The 16,911-nt window shown below is 37.1% G+C and overlaps 1 protein-coding gene across 2 annotated transcripts; it reads left to right on the plus strand.

The window, feature by feature from the left end:
* The first annotated feature begins 1,491 nt into the window (after window positions 1-1,491).
* On the plus strand, window positions 1,492-13,029 carry PPOX (pyridoxin (pyrodoxamine) 5'-phosphate oxidase). Of its 2 annotated transcripts, none has more exons than XM_077393771.1 (14): window positions 1,492-1,922; window positions 2,002-2,040; window positions 3,764-3,931; window positions 4,019-4,124; window positions 4,982-5,148; window positions 5,607-5,849; window positions 6,112-6,200; window positions 6,529-6,579; window positions 7,048-7,138; window positions 10,534-10,638; window positions 10,723-10,793; window positions 12,346-12,441; window positions 12,546-12,582; window positions 12,747-13,029. In XM_077393771.1, the coding sequence occupies exons 1-14, from the start codon at window positions 1,503-1,505 to the stop codon at window positions 12,858-12,860; spliced, it is 1,797 nt and encodes a 598-aa protein (XP_077249886.1). In that variant the 5' UTR covers window positions 1,492-1,502; the 3' UTR covers window positions 12,861-13,029. The 2 variants fall into 2 exon arrangements, with proteins under 2 accessions (XP_077249886.1, XP_077249887.1); XM_077393772.1 differs by having other exon boundaries at window positions 1,493-1,922; window positions 12,546-12,615.
* Window positions 13,030-16,911: the final 3,882 nt, after the last annotated feature.

Here is a 16,911-nt window from a genome sequence, read left to right on the forward strand (position 1 = left end):
TTCCGTGTTCACTTCTTTTCCAGGGAAAAATATTATCAGATGTAGAATTTCTTATTTAAAAGCTGAAAATGACGTGAAAATTGACTTTTTCCCTGTTACTCAAGATTTGGTTTCCGATTAAATATATCGGAAAGAGGCTTTCCAAGGAAAACGAAACCTTTTCCTTGACAGTTTCCCTGAATTCCTTTTCCTTCTGCCATGTCACCTGGAAAGGAAAGGAAAACGAAATCCTTTCCTTTCCTTTCCGGGGAAAGGAGTGAACAGAGCCTTATGGATTTCCTCCAAGGGATTCAGAAAACTCTAGGTGTTGAAGAAGAGAAGGAAAAACAAAAGTAGAGTATGATGGGCTGATGGCTACCTTGTCATAGCATATATCTTTAAGTGGGATGGCCATGATGTAACTAACATTTTATTGGGCATGTAATGAATGTAATTTTTTTTGGAATGTGTCTTTGAAAGTAAGAGGTGTGCATAGCCAAGATATAGTGTAAATCTGCAAGAATGCATCTATATTCATAAATAAGAATAAAAATGGGGACATTCTTGTATTCATGAATAAGTTTTGAAGGCTTTGGCAATGAGGAAAAGCTCAGCAAAATTGGGTCAGAGCATCCCCGATTCGATAGAGAATGAGGCAGACTAGGATCTAAAATTCACTTGGAAGGAAAAAAAATCCCATAGAAATGAGTTTTTTAGCATCTGGCTAACTCATTTCCATGTTTTCTCATTTTGTCTATTTTTCCCTTTTCTCTATTTTGAAGAAAAAACATTCATATTGGTTATAAATACTACTACTATGAAATGGATCACGTAGTGTGTCTCACTTATTTTGATGACCCAAACATTCATTTAGCTGCCCTTACGCAAAATAGACCTTGACATAAAAATTATTCAGGAAGATGATCTTAGCCCTCTAATAGCTTTGCTGAGATATGAACGGTTAGGAAAAATTATACTTTTACCCTCTACAACAAGTGGTGACTTGAACACTAGAAATGGTAAATCACTTCAAAGGAAAGTTCTTTCCACCAAAGAGATTTTCCCCGAAACGACTTACCCCTTTACGTTACCCAGAGGCGGTTGGAAATTTCGGTTTCGGCATAAATTTCAGACCTAGCCGAAACCGAAATTTCAACAGAAATTTGGTAAAGACACTCGAAATGTCGATTTTTTGGGCCGAAAAATTTGGGAAAGGCCAAATTTCGCCGAAATTGACAAAATTTCTGAAATTTCGTACGTTTCGTTAATTTCGGTTTCAGTCTTGACTGAAATCCGAAATTTCGGATTTTGGAAGAAAAAACCAGGGGTAAATTTTGTTTTTCACCCATTTTAGGTTGAAAGAAACAGAGTTTGAAAGAAAATAAGGAGAGGCTACTAGAAGGACCCTCACATGACAAGGGTGTCCCAGTGCCTCTTTTTGTGAAAATAAAGAGGAAAAAAATACTATGATTTATACCTTTGTTCTGATAAATACACCCCTTATCATCTCAAATGAAAAGGGAATGAATAAAGCTCGAAACCCCTACTTCAAAACTAAAATGTTGGCATGGAGCAACATAAGAAGAACAATGCTATCATGCCTTGTATCCAAATTCCTTATTAACACCTTCTCCTCTCCAACTCCCTCCTTCAAAATTTGCCCCCTTCAAAACCCTTATTCTCTTATCTCACCAACTCACTCTCCCATTTTCTCTTCTCTTCATTTTACTCCAATTCTTGGGTTTCCCATCCTGCCCTCGAGGCTTTCAACTTGTGGGTTTTGTTCTAATATTGGTGAAGTGAAAGGAATGGGTGATAGGGTTGTATCCTCTTTAGAGAGCTTGCTAAATCCGAATAATGTTTCGTTTCTTTCTCAAAGAGAGGCGGCTGAGATTGATGAGATCCTCATGGGCCCTCTAGGGTTTAGTGTTGATCAATTGATGGTTAGTGTAATTACATTTCAAGTGTCTTTTTATTGTGGGTTCTTCAGTTTGATAGCTCTAATTTTATTTTTATCTTCAGGAATTGGCTGGATTGAGCGTGGCGACATCGATAGCAGAGGTAGGCATTTTGGGTGTCTTGGAATTTATGAAAATTTTTTAAAATTTTTTTGGATACCAGTTTTGTTGGGGAAAAATAGGGTAATCAGTGAACAGATTTGAAATGATGGAGATGAGAGAAATGAAATAAAATTTTTGCATTTATGGCTAATATTTTATGGGGCAAGATAGAGATGACCGGCGAAAATCAATCTAAAAGTTCCCTGAACTCATATTTTTATCCCACGTAAAATTAGTCTTAAAAGCATAGGCTTTTTTTTATTTCTTCAAGAAAAAAAGAACATAGTTTTTGTTGCTTGAATCATGTTCGTGTATTGAGTGTGCTTTTTTTTCTTGTAAATAATAATGACATAAAAATAAACAAATTAATTTGTATATATTCATTCTTAATTAAAATGAATGTTTCCATATTTTTTCATTTTTAAATGCTATTGGGTGCTTGCTGTTTTGATGTAATTCTCCTTATGTAATTAATGGTTGAGCAAAGGTGAAGGATAACCTTGATGATCTGCAAAACAATATCTTGGATTTATGTTTATATTGATGGCCTTATTTCACCAAGTATTTGGGAAGTGAATTTGGAAGTAGATGCAGTGTGAGGAGTTACGTAATGTTAGATGTGAGTATCTTTATATAAGTTGGAAAGTATTGGGAGGGTATGGAAATAGATGGGGGGGTCATAGTAGAAGATGACAGCCACCATGCTTGGATGCACATGTGCTTAATTTTGGCGAATGCTCTTTTAGGTTTGGTGATTGTTACTCAACATCACTCAGGGGAGGTGGGATTTTTCTTCTTGAGGTCATTGAGCATTAAAGTCTCAAATGAGGCATAGCTGCATGCTCATTTGTGAGGCATTAAATCCAATTTTCATTGTACATTCCCGGTTTGATTTAATAACGAATGTAATTCTTATGACATAATTGGGTGGGTGTTTATCGTTTAGAGACCATTTATAATAGTTTTTTATTTTTTGAATGGAAGATATATTTGTTGATAAAAAGGAAAAGGAGACCGAGACGGTCGATACAGAGGACAAATCAAAGGAAGAAACAATATATCAACATAGAACCCCAAAGATCACATAGGAGAAAGGAAGGAAGTTCAAGGGGAGAGAGGGGGGGAGGAGCTCCAATCCCTCCTTTGAAACCCCGGCCTTGGCTAATTTATTGTCCTCGCCGTTAGCGGATCTTCGAACATGATGTTAAGAAATCAACGGGGCTCCCACTCAATCTTGAATCTCATCAAAGAAACCAGCAAATCTCCAAGGGAAAACATGAGATCCTCTAAGCCATCGAATCACATTAAGATAGTCCCCTTCCATCGCCACTTTATCATGGCTTTTTTCTCTACCTGTTCATCAGGAAATGAATATGCAAGTATACAAGTTTGCTAAAGGTAGTGTCTTTAGGCAGTTTTTGCCTTTTGCGACACAAGGCCCCTTTTTGTAATTTTGGTTATTTCACCTATGCATTCTAACACATCTCATCATTGATTTGTTATTGATTGGCGGCCAAGTGCACGAGGCTCCCGCCATTGCGGGGTTTGGGGATGGCTAGATGTACACAGCCTCACCCCTGCTTTGTAGAGAGGCTGTTTCCGTGACTCGACCCTGTGACCACCAGGTCACAATGGAGCAACCTTACCGTTGCGCCAAGGCTCGCCCCCTGAATGCTTCTTTTGTTAGTTGAACAAAAATTATCTATTGTTAACTATTTTTGCAGGTTTATCGATCAAGTGAGTATGGTCGTGTTCTTGTTATTTGCGGTCCCGGAAACAATGGTGGTGATGGTTTGGTGGCTGCTCGTCATCTAAATCATTTTGGATATAAACCATTTGTTTGCTATCCAAAGCGTACTCCCAAGACTCTTTATGCTGGTCTAGTTACACAGGTGCAACACTGTCCAAGTGAGATCCTTTGTGGACCTTTTCTTTTATTATTTGCAGAAAAAATTTATTTATCTCTTGTATTTTTGTAGCTGGAATCACTTTCAATCCCATTCTTGTCAGTAGAAGACCTGCCTCTCGACTTATCGAATGATTTTGACATAATCGTAGATGCGATGTTTGGATTCTCATTCCATGGTAAAAATAAGCTCTCATCCTTTCTTGTGTGTTGGACATTTCCATTTCCATATAATGAATAATGATAAACTGTAGCAAATTGTGATGGCCAGGGAATATTTTTGTTTAGTCATGTCCGACGTTTTCACCAATATTTCCATTCTAAAAATATTGGTATCTGAATATTGGTCTCAATAAGAAATGATGGTGAACTTTGTTTTTACTATGTTCTAGTCATGCTAAATAGGTGAAAAATTTGTATTGATAGAATGTTTCATTTGTCTTTATCAGTTCTTTTACCCTGTTCATCTGAAAGTTGATCACTTTTTTACTCTGTACCGTAGAGTCACTCTATTTTTTTTTGTTCGAAAATACAATGTTTCACTTGTCCCTTTTGAACTATTTTCATTGGACTACCCAAGAATTATATTGCAATGGATCTACCCAGACAAGAGTCAAGATTCCATTGCTCCTAGGTCATTTCTTTGATCACATTAACTTTGTGTATCCCTTTTTATCATTTTGTAAAAAAAAAGTGCTGGCTCCTGCTCTTTTGTTTTCATATTTATCCGTTGGTTTTGCCATTATCTAGACGATGCAAGTTTCTTTCGACGCAATTGGTATATAAATCAACTTTAATATTATGTTTAACATTTCCAAATTTCTATCAAGCAGAAACTCAAAGTTAGTTTCTATATTGTAGTGAACATGGATGCAGATTTAAATTATTTAATATATTTTACAATCTCTGCCTTCTTGAATTTTTTATAATTGTCTTGATCCTGCTCCCACTCCTGAATCTTCTATTCACCTAAGTGACTACCTGAACTTTTATTCTATATTAATAAAATTTAAGTACAACATGTTTAAATATGCAGGTCAGCCTAGGCCACCTTTTGACGAACTCATCCGAAAGCTGGTTTATTTGCACGGTTATGATCAAACACGCCAGAGATCACCTGTAATTGTATCTGTAGATATTCCCTCTGGGTGGCATGTTGAAGAAGGAGACATAGATGGAAAAGGCATTAAACCTGATATGCTAGTATGTGTGCGATGGAATCTTTAGTTGCCTTCCCTATTGTTGCTTCAGCTCCGTTTCTTTTGACGTAAAATGGGCGTAAAATTTTACATCCAGTTTTACACTTAAAATGAGCATAAAATTTGTTTGAGGAATGGTAGAATGAAGGGCACCCTTGCAAAAACCAGCTTCAAGGGCACCCCTATTGGTTGAATTACAGCAAAGTGCATTTATGGTGGCGCAGAAAAAAGTGGAAGCAGCTTTGACTTTGCTGAAATCAACCAATAGGGGCGCCCTTGAAGCTGATTTTTGCAAGTGCGCCCTTCATTCTATCATTCCTCAATTTGTTTTATGTCCATTTTTACGTCGAAAGAAACGAAGCCTTACATTCCAATGAAGTACACCCTGTTTTTTTTACTTCACAAGAATTATCTTTTAATTGTGAAGAGATTTTCATATTATTGTATCTGTGGTGACTCTAGGTGTCATTAACTGCTCCAAAGCTTTGTGGGAAGAAATTTTCTGGTCCCCACCACTTTCTAGGGGGTAGATTTGTACCACCATCCATTGCAGATAAGTTTAAGCTTCATCTTCCACCCTTTCCTGGCACTTCTATGTGTGTGCGGATTGGAAAGCCCCCACAAGTTGATATTTCAGCTTTAAGAGAGAACTATATTTCTCCAGAATTTCTTGAGGATCAAGTCAAGGTTGGCCCTATAGATCAGGTGCGACGTCTTTCATGACAGTAACGATTATTGTTGGTATTGAATTTCTAGTTGCTTTGTCCCTTGTGCTCCTTGTTTTGCCACAAAAGGTCCATGAATTTAAATACTCTCAGAGATTGATTAGTTTCTGTATGGAAGAAAAAAATTTACTTATTTTTTTACAACTTACGGGCAACTGATAACTTGATGGGTCTTTTTTCAAACAAAGGGTGTAAATGTTTTTTCTCATAAGTTATTGAAACCAATAACAACTCTCCTGCAGTTCCGTGCATGGTTTGACGACGCAATTGCTGCTGGCTTGCGGGAACCAAATGCTATGGCCTTATCAACTGCCGACAAGGATGGAAAACCGTATGTTTCCTATGATATGTTTTTTTCTTTCATCTCTTGTTGATAAACATGTTTGCTATGTTGAAAACATTTTCATGGAAAAAATCCCCTAAAATTTTATTTTCAATGAAAATGTTCCCAGGCAAAAAAGAAAGCACAGCTATAGATTTCATTTCCAAGGATTTTCGATGAAATGTATTTTTTCCTGAGAAACTCTTACCTAAAAAAATGGCTTCGCAAACCTTCAAAAATTTGATTTTTTTGGAAAAAAATTTCAGGGATTTTTTTGGTGATTTATTATCTATTACAGTGACTCTGCATGTTATAATGATTGTTCTTCGTTGTGCAGTTCTTCGCGAATAGTTTTGCTAAAAGGAGTTGATGAACATGGTTTTGTCTGGTTGGTATCATTCTACAGCTGTTAAATTAGATTCCTTTATATGTCAATCGATATGTTTTTTGTTCTCTGCAATAAAATGGAGCTTGTAATGCTAGGTTAAACATTAATAATTTGGACCATAGTGAGAAATATTGGTAAATATTGTCATGCTTTTCAAAATCGGGACTTGTTTGCAATTTTCTGATTAAACAAAATATCATTTCTGGCAAGATTTTTACAAACCTTTGATACACGTCAATTTACTACAATATTATTGCAATATTTTAAGAGATTTTGCAATAATTTTAATATCTCATAAAATATTATGTTTTCTTCCCATTTCTTATCATTTGTTACTTTTCTCAATGAAAACTTAAGAAACCCCTAACTTTAAAAATATCTTGTGATTTTTCCTCACTAAATCAGTGAACGAGATTTGTCACCACTGAAGCACATGTTCCTTTCTCTTTATAACAACTGTTTTTGTAGGTTCACCAATTACTTAAGTCGAAAAGGCTGTGAATTATCTGAAAATCCTCATGCATCACTTCTTTTCTCCTGGGATGGTCTTAATCGCCAGGTAAACCATTCTTTTCTCCTTGTCCCGTATTGCTAGTCATGCATCTTATTCATCACAAAATTGTGATGAATAAGATGAATGAATAAGCATTCATTTGAAAGGCCCCATCATGGATGGGGGTGTGTACCAAAACTCAGCTCCATTGGATCATCTTAGGGTGTCCATTTGTGGGTGAGAAAATGGACAGATACTGTTTGTCCACAAATCTGCCCATTTTTTCACCCCACAAATGGAAGGGTTAGGTTGATCCAATGGAGCTGATTTTTGGTACACACCCCATACACGAAGGGGCCTTTGAAATGAATGCTTAGGATCATGCAAAAAATGTGGGCCAACCATGTTTCCTGCACTCGAGCACAGGTAAGCTTATCTGCGCTCGAGCGCAGGAACTATTTCCTCATATATATATATATATATATATGTATGTGGAAATGTTATCAGCACTACTGTATTTTGATGAGGGCACGCCTCACTTTATTAAAAGTACGGTATGGCCCGCACGATAGGATGATCCAAACCGTCCATTAGATGGGCCACAACCTAAATAGGTTGTGCCTCAAAAATCATTTCCATAGTTGATCCTAACCCTTTGATCTGAATGTTAGAGGGTTGATCCTAACCCTCTATAGATCGGAGGGTTAGGATCAACCTATGGAAATAATTTTTGGGGCACAACCTATTTAGGCTGTGGCCCATCTAATGGACGGTTTGGATCATCTTATGGTGCATGCCATACCGTACATTTAATAAAGTGAGGAGTGCCCTCATCAAAATAAAGTAGTGCTGATAACATTTCCCTATATATATATATATATATATATATAGAGAGAGAGAGAGAGAGAGAGAGAGAGAGAGAGAGAGAGAGAGAGAGAGAGAGAGAGAGAGGAACGATTGTACGCTCGAGTGCACCTAAGCTTAGGTACGCTCGAGTGCCAAATCACATGAGTCCCACATTTTTGGTGGTAATCCAAACCATTCATTTGCAAGGCCCCATCATAGATAGGATGTGTACAAAAAATCAGCTCCATTGAGTTATCCTAACCCCTCCAAAAGTGGGGGGCAAAAATGGGCAGATTTGTGGACAAACAGAGTCTGTCCATTTTGACCTCCACAAATGGATGGGGTAGGATGATCCTATGGGGCTAATTTTTGGTACATACCCCATCTATGTAAGGGCCTTTCAAATGAATGCTTTGGACCATCCTAAAAAAGTGGGCCCACATGAGTTTGGGGCACTCGAGCGTACCTAAGCTTGGTGCGCTCGAGTGTACAATCCTTTTCCTCATATATATATATATATATATATATATATATAGAGAGAGAGAGAGAGAGAGAGAGAGAGAGAGAGAGAGAGAGAGAGAGAGAGAGAGAACTGTTGGTGCGCTTAAGCTCACCATTTTTTTGGTGCGCTTAAGTTGTTATAACGCCTCCCATTCGTTTAAATGTTTGGGTCCCGCTTAAGCGCACCAATGGGAAACCTGATACACACAAATATGTCCTGCCACATCACCTGTGGAATGGAATTTAAATATCCAGCAACCAGGGGCAGCTTTGAAGGATTTTAAATGTCGATTTGCATGGATGAAGTGGCAGTACATGATTGTGCACTTTGATTTTCCAATAAAGTGATCAACATGTTAGTGTTTGTCTCAAAGTCTATTTACTTAGACAAAGTGGCAGCAAACGATGTGTGTGTTTTGATTTTCTAATAACAGAGATCACGATGTTAGCAATTTTCTTTTTTTTTAAAGCTTCACTGCTATTTTATCTGAATTGTGCATAGTATAAATTTGGTTTGGAGTGTCTTATTCTTCTCAACTGAAAGCCACATGGAAATAGAAATTAAATTTATGTAACCTATTATAAATGGGATTTGCTAGCGTCCATCACAGAAGGCATTTCGCCGATGGGCTGTTGCATGTCAGATAAGCCACACGGGCTCACTTTTCAGCAGATTTTGTCTTCATTCATGATGTGGCTTCTCTGACATGCAATAGACATCCGTGAAATGCCTTCTGCGATGGACACTAACAAATTTAGGCAGTCCAGCCACAAAGGATCACTTTTCAGCAGATTTTGTCATCATTCACGAGGTGGCTGGTCTGACATGCGACAGATCATTTGCAAAATTTCCTCTGCGATGGACGCTAGCAATAAAACTATGGCATGGTTAGGCCACATTCCTCTACTCCCTCCCTCCCCTACGCCTTCTTCTCGATTGATGCCTTGTTAAAGTCGAATGCTTTTATCAATTGAGGATTATGACCATAGGAGCTGAAATAATTAACTTTTTGGTATCTTGAAGTGTGCCACTTTGAAATTTATGCTTGGATTGGTTGAACACTTGGGAAGAGTACATAACCATCAGATTCAAACCATGGTTTTAAATTTCGGCCTAAATCAATTTCGGATTTCGGTGAAGAGCGAAACCGAAACGTACCGAAATCAAAATTGGCGAAATGTACCAAATTTTGGTCGAAATTTCGGTAAAATACTAATTTTTTACTTTTTATTTTTACAAAATTTCTGTTGAAATTTCGGTAATTTCGGCCCAAAAAGCTGACATTTCTGGACTTGCTACCAAATTTCAGGGTTTCGGCTAAAATTTCGGTTTTGGCAAGGACCGAAATTTAAAACCATGATTCAAACCACAATAGTTGTAAGGGAAACATTGAGGTGCTGCAGGTATTAGATGTGTTATTGCCCTGATGGGAGGGTGACTTGGTTGTGGTACTTATTGGGATGTTATGTGTTAAAGTATAAAATATTATATTAATGACATCTCCAACGGCTTAAGCTTCTGGAGTAATTGTTTGTTTCACATTGTATCAGAGCAAAGGTCCTGGTTTCAAAACTCCTTGATATTAAAAATCCACATGTAATTGCCAACCCAAAAGAGGGGTGACATGTGCCACGTGTAGGCCAGCCTTAAAAAAGAGGGGCCACACGTAAGAGGGAGTGTTAAAGTATAAAATATTATATAATGCCATCTCCAAGGGCTTAAGCTTTTGGATTAATTGGTTGTTTCACATTATGGATGTACAAATTGTGAAGATATTTTGTTCCCCTTATTTTCCGTATTTTCTTACCATCTCCATAGGATTTCAGTTGGAACTCTCTTGGAACTCTGTGAAATTGATAACTCAAAAGAATGGTCCTGTATATTTTTGTGTTATCCACTCGTCAACGCTGGTTTCAAATGATATTTTCATGTGGAAATATCCTACTATGTTTTTTGTTTTTGATGCAGCATATTCTAGTATACTCTTTCATACATCCTGAAAAGGTCCACATACTGGGAAGGAAAAATTATACAGGATTCTAAAAACCCAAGCTTATGACACCATCACTCTAGACTTGATCTTTTAAATTTTGTTTATGTTCACAATTTGTAGGTTAGAGTAGAAGGACCTGTTGAGAAAGTTTCGGAAGAGGAATCCGAGAAATATTTCCATAGTCGTCCTCGAGGAAGTCAGATTGGAGCAATAGTTAGCAAGCAGGTCGATTTTATCTTTCACACTTACAATAGATCTTTTTAGTCATTTGCCTCAGTGACAATCTGATGTAAACTTGTTTGTTTTCAGAGCAGTATAGTACCCGGAAGGCACGTACTTCACCAAGAATACAAGGAGTTGGAAGCTAAATTCTCTGATGGGTTAGTTTGATGTGTTATTTTTACTTGGATTCTGAATTTACTTCTATTTTTCAGAAGGCTATAGTGATATTGGCACTACCATGTTTTAGTAATTACACAAACTCAGCTTGTCTTTTCCTGTTTTAATTACCTTCTTAGAGCTTTTTGGGAACTGTAATAACCTTTGAAAACCGTTTAAATAATAAAAGGCAAGATGAGGTAGTGAAATTATCACATGGTAGTGCCAATATCAGCGACCTTTCAGGAATCTGCTATTAATTGCAATGTGATACACATGCTGTTTGTTGTACCATACTTTTGACTGTTGTTTATAATGAAACAGAAGTATAATGAATGATACGCAAACCTCTTTTATATTAGATGATTTACACAAAGCTCATGGTCTTGGTCGCCTCTCTAACTTAAACAGTATGGTGAACATGATAAAAAATTATTATAAAGGGTTGGGCCTAGTGTTGCAACTTGGGTAGGGTTTTACCCTGCCTGCATTGACCCGACCCGAAAATAACATGGGTCGGGTTTAGAAATCATGGGTTTTGGGTTGGGTAGGGTTTTAGGTTGAAAAATCAATCTTGGGTCGGGCAGGGTTTAAAGAAGAAAAAAAAACTGAAACCCCACCCGACTCTTACAAGTGTACTGTAGGTTTCTTAATTATCTCTCAAACCACATGAAAAATTACTTTCCAAAATATTGATAGAATTGCTTCATTGAGGTGATCATATTTGTGATGTGTAAAAATAGTTTCCTTAGATTTATCCACTTGATGACATAAATTTAGAGATTTTTGGTGTGAGTATTGGTTGTTTTCTACATGATTTGAAATGAGTCACGCTAAACAATAAAAACCCGACCTGACCCGAAAAACTTCGGGTTTTCCCATAAAAAAATAGACTCAACCCGACCTGAGATAATTTCTCGGGTAGGGTAGGGTTCCGGAAAACCCGCCTCGCCGGCCAACTATATTTTTAACCCGTAGAGGTCTTCAATTGTTAGCTTCATTTGGTTCACTGTATAAATCAAATAATTTAAATTTGATCATATAGTCCTTGACTGTATTCTTGAACCAAAATCATCTTAAATTGTATATTTTATGATCCTGTTGGGATTTGGAATCATATTTTTATTGTTTAAATATCTTTTACAAAAGCTGTGTGATTTTGATTGACTGAATATATATTTAATCATTTTCAATCTGTTATTTTCTTTTGAAAGGCTATTCTGGTTTCATAGTGGGTTTAGAAAATTTAAAGCAACTTTGGCCCTTCTACTTTTTATTTTTTTTCTACCCTGGCCCCTCTACTTTGTATTCACAGGTAGGGAGTTATACATGTGTGTTCATGTTCAATACCCAAAGTTAATGGTAAAATATATTCAAATAAAAATTCAAACTTAAGGATTGCCCCTTATCATTGTTAGACTCCAGTTATTAAACCCCATTGGAAGCACATAATAAGGTTAAAGTTCGACTATGAAAACTTCTCCATTTACCCACCAGGGGAAAAAAATACTTCTTCGTTTAGAAGAACTTAATTGTGATTTTGTGAGCATGCAGAAGCGTGATTCCTAAACCCAAACACTGGGGAGGTTACAGACTTAAGCCAAGAGTCATGGAATTTTGGCAAGGACAACAGTCTCGCCTGCATGATCGGTGGGTTTATTGCTGTTCTCTCTCTGTTCTTGCGGACATCTTGAAAATTATTCGGACTTTAGAAGGATGGTTTTTTTTTAATGCATATTAGTTTTTGTTCACAGGTTGCAATATTCTCTGAGGGAGGTCGATGGAATGCAGGTGTGGCACATAGATCGGCTGGCCCCATGACTAGTATTGTCATCCTCTTCTTTATAGAACTCTTCTTATGCTTCCATATATTGGGTTTTTCTTCTTTGCAGTGTAAACTTTTCACTGTAGCTTGGGCTCAGTTGCCTTCCTTATAAATAAGTCGGAACTTGTAGGAAAGCCAAAAAAAATCGGGGACGAACTCGTGGAAACAGATTATATCAATTGATCCAAGCCATTCATGGGGTAGATCTCACCAGAGATGGTTCAATGCCCAAAAATTGTTGTGATCGGGCTATCAAAATCTGTAAGAAAAACAGTTCAAATTACAATACTGCAATGGAAAAAATGACAATAGAAGAAATGGAGGCGTGGATTTATGAAATTGGGTTCTTGGAATAATGAATTTTGTCACAGATTTTTCTTATCAGAAGATTTTTTGCGAGTTAATTTCCTCTATTGTTCTCTTAATATCATCTTCTCTTCATAGAAATGCACTTGAAATTTCTGGAACAAGTCATTTCAAACACCCTTAGTAGAAGACTGCTGTGGGCCATTCCCATTTTGGTTTAATCACCTTGTAAAAAAGTTTTAAAAAAGTGGGCTCCACATCTTCCCACCACGGGCAGTGATTGGATTTACTAATAGTGCACTTTTTCTCTTTGTGTTTGTTGCAGCTTGTCTCTTTAAGATATGTTTCTGTACAAGGTGGACCCTACTTGGAAGTATCTCGGTTATACATTACTTTCCAAAGTTTTTTTTTGTTTTGGCCGTTGAAGTAAATCCCTCTGCTGTTTTTGAAAGGGACTACACATAAACGAAAGGATGACCACTGCAGTTTTGTCAAAGAGATTTCCTCCACTTCAAATTTCCCAAATGGTTGCATGTCTTCTTACTTTGTCAAAAGTGGGTGAAATGATTGGGTGAGCCACACCCACATTTTGAAGGGGCTTGTGTAGGGTTTTGCATGGTGGGACTAGTGTAGCACCTCTACTTAAAAAAGTTAATTTTTTTGTCTTGTAGATTTTCAGGTTTTCAGTGATGTAGAAAACATCGCCACACAAGCTTCTACCATGCCAACGAGGGAAAGAGTAATGATTTTTTTATGACTTCCCAACTATAGAAAGTGGAGGAATATGACATCCAGAAAAGTGTAAGAGGTGGTGCCACTATTCAATAAGGATGTGGCAATATCATTTCTCTTATGAGAAGCTCCTCTAACATGAGATTCACACCACATGAAGACAACAAGATCTGGACCCTCCATCTTAGGTCTTCTATAGAAACGTAATTGTCACCATCCATTTGTAAGGCTGTGATTAATCACTCTAAATCATTAGTTAGACGCTATTTTCTGGCCGTTTCAACTCCACCATAGGGCCTACCAAATAAAGATCTGGTGGGCCCAAATTAAGAAATAATTTTCCTGTTTCTCAAAGCCTATAAATCAATAAAAAATAAACCAACACCGTATCTTTCCTCCACTCGACTCTCTGAAAAAAAGTGGCTTCCTGAGTCTATACTCTCTTCTCAGTAGTCACTACTCTCTCTGTAAGTAATTTTAATCCACTTGCTTCTATTCTATTGATCTCTTTGGTTTGGATTTACTGCTCTGGTTTTTTATCATCATATTTTTAACAGATTTTGGTTTTCTGCAAATATTTGACTCACTCTTCTTTTTTTTTTTTGAAAAAGAAAAAATAGAGTGTTATTTGAGTCTTATAATAATTAAGTGAAAGCTGAGATGGGAATGGAATGAATGGATGAATTTAGTGGTGGGTTGTTCTGTTTTTTTGTCATTAATTCTGTTGGGTTCTTTTTAGTTATGAGTTTCATGTTAGAAATGAATTGCTGCTATCTATTGATGAGAATGAGGCATGAAATAAAATTCAAGAAACTATTATCAACTTCCAAATTAGATGATAATTTGCATCCTCATAATCTTGATTGCTTCGTTTTTTTCTTCTAGAAGGCATCTTTTAGATTACCAATAAAAAGCCATCACTGTATTTTCCACATACAATGCTGAAAGCATAATTTCTATTTGGGAAGCTAACTTGAAATCTCCTAATAAAAGGAACAATACCATAATGAAGTCATCCATCAATAAAGAGCACTCCCTTATGTAATTGGCCTCTTCAAAAAACATGGCTCAGAACTTGTAGAAAAGCAATGAAAAGTAAAATGAAATCATTTTAGCGACTTCAAATACCAACATTTATCTGTGGATATATGCATAGAAGTTATTGTATGTGCATAACTGTAAGACTATCAAGAACCTAGGAACCCAACCTTAATTGAATAGAGAGACAGAAAATCTATAAAGCTAAAAAAAGGAGATAAAAAAAGAAATTAAATTTCTTTTGTCGCATGACAACCTCTGTCGAATTTGAGAATCAATAAATATCCTTGTCAATATGTAGTCAATGTTCCATGGGAAGCTCTTGAACAGATTTAAACTTGCTCGTTAGTAAAATTGGTGGTAAATTCCATTTTTTTCAAAAAATGATGCCATGGAAAGAAACTCAGCACCATTATCGGTTCTTATAGAACAAACTTTGCGATTAAATTGGGTTTGTACAAGAGCAAAGAAGGATTTCAGCAAAGACAGTGTTTCATATTTGAATTTCATAAGATAAACCCACGTACATCGCGTAAAATCATCTACATTTGTTAAAAAATAATGAGCCCCAGAATGAGAAGGTGTGGAGTATCCACCCCAAATATCACAATGAATTAAACAAAAAGGTTCTGTAGATGAAATCGTACTGCTCGTAAAAGGTAATCGTGTTTGTTTGGCCAAAGGACAATTCTCACAAGTACGAGAATCATGAAAAGAGATATCAGAAATAGATTTCGATAACTTGTGGAGAGTAGTAGTTGCAGGGTGACCAAAGACGACAAGTGGAATGAGATGTCAAGAGTGCGGCGGGATTTGTAGAGAGATGGTAGAGGACGCCGTCTTCTTTACCCAATCCAATCGTCGCCTTCGTTGCTAGATCCTGGAAAATGCAGAAGTCAGGAAAGAAAGTTACCGAGCAATTAAGAGAATGAGTTAACTTGCTAACAGAGAGGAGGTTGAAGTTAAAAGAGGGAACACATAAAACATTCTCAAGATGCATAGAAGGGTTGAGATCGACAGATCCCATGTGAGATATTGGTGCAAAAGTGCCATTAGGTAATTTAACGGGCTGCAAAGAGTTGGTAGTGGAAGAGGACCGAAGTGTGTCAGGAGAAGAGACCATGTGGTCACTAGCAGGTAGCACCTGTGTTAATGATGCACGAGTGTGGTTTCGAAGAAGAGGAACAACAAATGGATGTACCTGAAGTGTGCCATAGGTTGTGTATTACCACAATTAAGTATTGAGAGGATATGATTATATTGTTCCGGCGTGAAAAAAGGCATGGTGGGCTGTTTGTAGCTGGATGATGGCCGCAATGATCAATGTTAGAATAAGGTTCCACGGAAGTGCGTGGCAAAAGTGCCTTTAAACCAACAAGAAGACGTGATGGAAATGCGTCTGCAACTATGGTAACATGTGACGGAAATATGTCTGTAATGACGTAAACAAGAGAAATGCACACGGATGAAAATTACCCAAGAAGTGGTGGCTCTGATACCATGTAAAATAAAATGAGTGAATCGGTTCTGCATGTCTTTCATTCATGGATACATATTGATCGTATGTACAGTGGAATATGTACACAATATTAGATCCCATTTCAATGGGATTGCCATATATAAATCCCCTTGATGAAGGATTTGTTTCTATCTTTGTCTATGTACAGTTCAGTCATTGACTGTGTCTTTCTATCAAAGACAATACGATCACATTGTATCTCATTGAATATTTCTAAGACACAAACTTCCCAATAGATGTAGATGGCAGTGGTGAAGATGTCGACCCTGGTTCTCTTTACATTTACAACAATGGCCCATATTGCCACAATGTTCAACCTCATCCAAAAGTGCCTAAGTGGATTATGCTTTCTTTTTCGGCGGGCCTGGTGGACTTTGCTCTAAATCCATTTGAATCAATTCCTTCGAAGGACTGTGTCAAAACTTATGTGATGTAAACATCTTAAGCATATAATAACAAGTGGATTTTTACTCCTAGTGAATTCATCAGTCTCCTAGTCCTATTGCTATTGAAATCTACATTTGCTTATTTTCTTTGTACATAGACAGTAAAATTTATGCCCATTTCACATAGAAAGAACCAGAATGGATTTTTTTTTGCACCTCATATATACCTTGGGTGAGGCTCATCATTTTACTCCCATTAGGGGTGCGACTTGGGTCGGACTCGGGTTGAACCCAATTTTTGCTCGGGTTGGTTT

Source organism: Tasmannia lanceolata, unplaced genomic scaffold, assembly GCF_043159265.1.
Source record: "Tasmannia lanceolata isolate RefF3 unplaced genomic scaffold, GAP_Taslan_0.1 ptg000013l, whole genome shotgun sequence".
Taxonomy (NCBI): Eukaryota; Viridiplantae; Streptophyta; class Magnoliopsida; order Canellales; family Winteraceae; genus Tasmannia; species Tasmannia lanceolata.